The 7,036-nt window shown below is 17.6% G+C and overlaps 3 protein-coding genes across 3 annotated transcripts; all 3 read right to left on the bottom strand.

Moving 5' to 3' along the window:
- Positions 1-54: 54 nt before the first annotated feature.
- PGSY75_0912700 (hypothetical protein) lies at positions 55-312 on the bottom strand (the record flags this gene model as incomplete). The annotated part of the gene is made up of 1 exon (XM_018785543.1): positions 55-312. The coding sequence occupies one exon, from the start codon at positions 310-312 to the stop codon at positions 55-57; it is 258 nt and encodes an 85-aa protein (XP_018641884.1).
- A 714-nt stretch (positions 313-1,026) lies between these two features.
- PGSY75_0912600 (hypothetical protein) lies at positions 1,027-3,877 on the bottom strand (the record flags this gene model as incomplete). The annotated part of the gene is made up of 2 exons (XM_018785542.1): positions 1,027-2,100; positions 2,252-3,877. The coding sequence occupies 2 exons, from the start codon at positions 3,875-3,877 to the stop codon at positions 1,027-1,029; spliced, it is 2,700 nt and encodes an 899-aa protein (XP_018641883.1).
- A 1,137-nt stretch (positions 3,878-5,014) lies between these two features.
- Positions 5,015-6,859, bottom strand: PGSY75_0912500 (hypothetical protein; the record flags this gene model as incomplete). Its single annotated transcript, XM_018785541.1, has 7 exons — positions 5,015-5,062; positions 5,151-5,213; positions 5,307-5,379; positions 5,495-5,537; positions 5,636-5,695; positions 5,827-6,325; positions 6,779-6,859. 7 exons carry the CDS (start codon positions 6,857-6,859, stop codon positions 5,015-5,017), a joined length of 867 nt encoding a protein of 288 aa, XP_018641882.1.
- Between the last annotated feature and the right edge of the window lie 177 nt (positions 6,860-7,036).

Genomic DNA, 7,036 nt, shown 5'->3' with positions numbered 1-7,036 from the left:
ATATATATATATATATATATATATATATATATATATATTTATATATTTATTTATTTAGAATATGTTATGTTGCCCTTTAGATGATTTAAATTTATTTTTCCGTTCCTTGGAAAGCTTTACCTTATCAATTTTTTTCTTCTTATTTTCTTCCATCTTTTTTTTTTTCATTTCTATTTCTTCTTTTTTCTTCTCGTAAAAACCTTGCAAACTTTCTGGAATTCTCAAACTTCCAAAGTGTCCAACTATGCTATGATTTAAATATTTATTGGCCTTGTAACAAATTGAGTTAATATATCTTAAATTGGTAATCATTTTTGAAAATAATATAAAATACATACATACATACATATATATATATATATATATATATATATATATATATGTGAACATATATTTGCTTGTATGCTTTATTTTATTATATCTATTTTTTCATTGTAAAATTTATATATCTACATAATTATATTTTTCCAAACAGGGGGAAATAAAAATTGCACATTCTGTTCATTTTTATATATTCTTTTATGCAATCATAAATTGAGGCCTATTTCACAAAACTTTCAGAGAAAAATATAAATATAAATAATATAATATATATATTCTTATATTATATATATGAAACATATAATTTATTATTTTTTTTTAAGAGAGAAAACATGGGCTGAGAAACACTGCTGCATATATATATATATATATTTATTTATTTATGTATTTATAATATTTAAGTAAAAATATCAAAAAAAATTTACCATATCACCCATTTGAACAAATTTATATATGTGTAATTCCAAAACAATTAAATCAAAGTCAAAAATATTATAATATATTTATTCGAAATATTGAAATTATATATATATATATATATATATATATATATATATTATATCTTATATTTACAATATATATTATAGCTAGCTATTTACTAATTTTTTTTTTTTTTTATTTTTTTTTATTTTTTTTTTTTTTTTTGGCTAGCTATTAACCATTCCACACTTTATGAAATTTTCCAATTTATATAACATTTATATATTATTTACTAAAATTTTGAGTCAAATTATTTATTATATTTAAATCCGATTGCGTTAAAAAATTCAAAGTGGGAACAAGACCATCTTGAGAGTTTCTTTGAGTATCATCATATATATAGGAATTAATATTTTTTGAGAAACCCATAGTACTGTTCAAATCACTTACACTTAAATCATCATCATTTTTTTTTTTATGGATATCAAATTTTTCTTTGTAATTTATTTTTAATTGCTTTTTAATATTCTTGAAAAATATTCTACAATTTTTATCATTTATATCTTCATCAATAGATTTTTTTTTTTCTTTATATTCTTCGGGAAAAAAGTTTTTTAATAAATTTTTATTTCCCTTTACATTTTGTTGAAAAGTATTTGACACTTTTTCATTTGATATATTATTTTGTTTCTTTTTTGAGTTTTTATCATTTTTCTTTATATTATTATTCCCTTTTGTATTTTCCTTTGTATTATTATTATATTCATTATTAGTTAAAAAATTAGTTGAGACATGCATATTTTCATAATATGATATATTTATTCGGCTTTTATTTATATCTTTATGAAAACTAGTATTATTTATATTATACGTAGCCGTGAAAAAATGCTCGAGTAAAGTTGAACCTCTCGTATTTAAATTCATTGTATCTGAAATATTATTGGAAGAACTCCTCCATATTTTCTTCAATTTAGACATTTTTAAAAAGTCTAACAAAGAATCTGATTTAGATCTTAATAAGCATTTTTGAAATATTTCATCTTTTTCTTTAAGAGCTTTTCTATTATAAAATATTATAAAATCGTCAGTTCTATATAATTTAGGTTTACCAAAACATTTATTTTCTAAATACTTTTTTGACTTGCATATTTTACTTTTTATATTTTCTGTAAAGAAAGTACTTTTCAATTGATCTTCTTCATTATTCTCTTTTTTTATTATAATGGACACATTAGTTTTTTTCCATCCTACAAAACATAACTGCAAAATTTCTTTTTTCTTTCTATATAATATTCTTTCCAATAAGGAAAGTGCATAAATTTTTATATTGATATATTTTCTAATTTGTCTCTTTTCTTCCTAAAAAATGAAATAATATAAGACAACATATATATATATATATATATATATATATATATGCATAATTTTGTGATTATATTTATTTATATTTATATATATTTATATTTATTTATATATGTTTATATTTATTTATTTTTTTTTTTTTCATTACATATTTCTGGCGAAGTGATCCAACGATAAAGAAGAATTTGGACATTTGTTTATAAATATACTTTTTTAAAAATAATGAGAGCAAGATTACAAAAAAATTCAAGTATTTTTTTTTCCTCTTTTGATCGTTAATATCTACGTCATTAAAACTATCAATTAAAGTGTTATTTAAAACAGTCTTTTTATATGTATTTTTTTCCATTTCAAAATGTGTAAATTTGTCTATAAATTTGTTGCTACAGTTATCATTACTTAATCTTTTTTTATGAACATCTTGTTGTAATGTCCTTTTTGTTATACTATCATTATTTTTGTTTTTTGTTTTTTTAATATACATATGATTATCTTCATTTATAAAAATATCATTTGGTTGTTCCTTAACCTTATTATATTTTTTATATATTGGCTTCTGCCTTTTTTGTAACCAATATATTTTTATTACAATAACAAAATAATCACATATTTTTTCTTGTAAAATTTTATTTAACAAAAAAGAAAATGAAATTAATTTCTCCTTATATTCATAATTTGATATAAATATATCAGGTCCTCTTCTATTTTGAACATACATATTATTATAATCATAACAATGTGTATGACTATTCTCATTATTTGTATAAGATGATTTATTAGATGAAATGATAATATTATTTTTTTTTTTATTCTTTTTTAAAACATCTTCTCTTTGATTAATATTATATGTGTTGTTTTTGATAAAAGGATTTATATCCTTTTCATCTAATGCATTATTATATAAAACATTTTTATATTTTTTATTATTAAAATTATTTTTCTTGATATTTTCTATCATTTCATTATTATCCTTCAAGGATTGTTCACTATAAGATTTATGATTTTCTTTTCTTTCATATTTAGTATTATTATATATGTATTGCTTTCTTATTTGATCTTCCTCTTCCATATTATATTCTATTCTTTTATCATCATCATAATATTTATATGTATTATTGTAATCAAAGTCAACCTTATTTTCATAATTTAATATGCTTGGATTATTGGGTTTATAATAATAATTACTTTTAATATATTTATTATCATCATTTTGTTCATACATAATTAAAGGATTATCTGAATGAACATCACTTGTTATAAGTTCATTTTTTATATATGATATATTATTATTATTATTATTACATTTGTTATCCCATTGAACTGTAATATCCAAATTTATATTTACTTTGTCCATATTTAATTCTTTATTTGAGGAGTAATCTCTTTTATCATTGTTATGATAAAGATAATTTCTATATCCTTCTTGTAGATTATTTCTTCCGTTTATTTTCTTTGAAATTTCAGAACTATAATTTCTATCATTTTTTTCTTCACTTTTATAATCTAATTCATGATTTTTTTTATTCAGGATTATGTTTATATTTTTTTTTTTTGGATAGCCATTTTGGAAAATTATCTCTTCTTTTGGCTTCCCATTTTTTTTTTTTTCGTAAAATTTGATGTTACATTTTTTCTTCTCACAATTATTTTTATTCTTCTTTAAATTGTGATTTTTCGAATTATCAACTAAATATCTTTCTTTTATTTCGTTTAAGGAAATTACTCTTTTTTCATTATCCTTATCTTTCCTATGTACCCATCTTATATTAGACATGGTAAATACAAGAAATATAAAATAATAAATATAATATATATAAGGATATATAAAATTTATGAACTGTGCATGTAAAAAAAAACAACAAAACTACAAAAAATTATGAACGTGTTCATGTAATGTGTTTAAGTATTAATTGTATAAGCCAAAAAAAAAAAAATAAAATAAATAAATATATAAATATATATATATATATAAATATATACAGCTATAAATTATGACCGTGTTCATAATATATATATATATATATATTTATATTTATTTATATTTACTCTTTTAATATATTTTTTTCTTTATAAGAAAAAGAAAGAAGATATTTTATTTAAGGCAATATTACTATTGTATTTCTTGAAATTTATCATATTTTATTATATTTAATTTTATAATATCTATTTTTCGTTTCTTTTTCCTTTTTTTTTTTTGTAAATATTTAAATATTCCACAAAAAAAAAATATGTCTTTTTTTTTAAAATTGAGAAAAAAAAAAAAAAAAAAATAATGATATAAAATGTGTATGGAATGAAATTTTTAAAAAATAAAATGTATAAAAAAAAAATAATAATAAATATTAATAAAAAATATAAAAATTTAAATGTAATATTTGCAACAAACACATAATTATTAAAAAGCAAAATAATAAGTTGATGCATTTACATTTTCATATAACTATAAAATTATTATATATAAGATATATATATATATATATATATAATTTAATACTAAATAAAATCGTCTTTTATATGGACATTTCTTATAACCTCTATATGATAAATAATATATATATGAACTTAATAGGATAAAATTGAGGATTCAATAAAAATGTGAAATAAATATATGCGTTGAATAATTGAAATTTTTTAAACTTTTAATGTTAAAAAAAATGATCTATACAACTGAACATAAACATATACATATTATATATATATATATATATATATATATTTATTTATTTAATACAAGTAGATGCATTTTATCTTTCAATATTAATACATGTTAATAATAAATTTTATATAATATTTCCCCTCTGTTAATATATGTGTAAATTTAGTTATATATATTATTTGAATTTTTGCATTTCTTTTTTATATCCCTCAATTATATAAATTATTATTATTATTATTTCTATGTCTTCTTTTTTTATTGTGTTATCCCAAATCTGAGAGCCCTTGCTTTTAACTTTTCACTCTATAAAATAAATAAAAAAAAAAAAATATATATATATTATTAAAAATGATATTATATATATTTTTAAAAAGATATATTTTATTATTACATCTTGAAGTAATCCAAATCGTTCAGCTCTTTTTTTTTTCTTTTCAAAATCGTTCATTTTGGCCTATAAAAATAAAACAATATAAAATATATATATATATATATATATATTTATTTATTTATTTATTTTTATAAAAATTATGTAATAATTTGTTACCACGTTCAATCCAAAGCGCTCAGCTCTTTTCCTTTTATTCTCTTCCTCCATTTTATGTGTTACTATACTAAATCTACATAAAAAAAGAAAACATATTAAAAGTATTTACCAATATATTACAACTATATATTTAAAAAAAAAAAAAAAAAAAAAAAAAATGACTCCTTATTTATTTTAAATTTATTTACCTTTTGGCTCTTGATTCAAGTGCATCATCGGTATTTACAACACCTATTAAATATTAAAATTAAAATAATATATATATATATATATATATATGTGCGCATAAATATATTGAATATTATTTCCTATTGAGCATATAATTTTACCAAATCTTTTTCGTCTTAATTCTCTCTTTTTTTCCTCAGATAAATAAGAATCATTGTCATCTATAAAAAATATAAAAATGTAATAATATATGTATGTCAATAAATATAAGGGGATAATGATTAAAAAAGAACTTTCTGGCTTGAAGAAAATATTTTTGAATATTTTTTTTTTTTTTTTTGTTTTTTTTAACCTGTTGATATGATATTTCTTTGTAATGTATTTTGACTTGATGAAGATACATCGTTGAATGTTATTTCTTGAATAACTGTTTTATTTTTTTGATTTTGTGTATCTTTATTTGAATTATTTTTGTCATCATTATTATCTTTATTGTTATCACAAGCAGGATTTGTACTATTGCTATTAATAGTTAATATATTTCTTATATAATTTTTCATTTTATTTATACCAATTTTATTATTTGATTCTTCTTTATTATTTACTGTACAGATTTTTTTTTTATTATTATCATCAACGTTTCCAAATGAATCTAGAGTATTTTTTTCAAATATTGAATTGCTGGATGTTTGAAGTTTTAAACTATTATCACTTGCGTTGTTTTGAAATGAACAATTATTATTTTTATTATCGTCGTTATTAATATTTGAATTATCTAATATATATGATGAAGATAGAGAATTTATATTGTCCTTTTCTTCATGTTTTAATAATCTTTCTAATAATTCATTCTACATAGGAATATATAAAAAAAAAAAAAAAAAAAAAAAAAAAAAAAAAAAAAATATATTTTAAATTATCTAATGGGGAAATATAAAACTACAAGCACTTTAAAAAAAAAAAATAATAAAATAAATAAATATATATATATATATAATATATATATATAATATATTCTTGTATTATATTATACAACAACAAAATGTTGTTTTGTATTTTATGTAATTATATTTTTATTTATGCAACATAAATTTATGATTAAATATATATTCTCTTTCAAAAAAAAAAATAAAAATAATAATATATTTTACAAAATTAAAAAAAAAAAAAAAATAATATTATATATAAAATATTTATATATTATACATATATTATATTATATGTACATCATATTATTTAATATATATATATTAAATATATTATAATAATTTATATATATATATATAATATATATATTATATTACTTTTTTTCCATGTGATGGCAACCCTCTTTTGGCTAATAAATCTTTCAGTTCCGAGCACTTCAAATTTTGGTAATTACTCATTTTTTTTTTTTTTTTTTTTTTTATTGTTTATTTAAATATATTTGTACATATGAAATAAAATTATTCATTCTATACAATCATCTAAATTTTTTTAAAATAATCTTATACAATCAGAAGAATACATAATATCGGACTTGATAAATAAAATAATGAGAAATCAAAAAAAAAAAAAAAAAA

This window comes from Plasmodium gaboni, chromosome 9 (genome assembly GCF_001602025.1).
Source record: "Plasmodium gaboni strain SY75 chromosome 9, whole genome shotgun sequence".
NCBI lineage: Eukaryota > Apicomplexa > Aconoidasida > Haemosporida > Plasmodiidae > Plasmodium > Plasmodium gaboni.
Note: the sequence above shows the minus strand (reverse complement) of the source record. Positions and strands in the feature narration are given on the sequence as shown.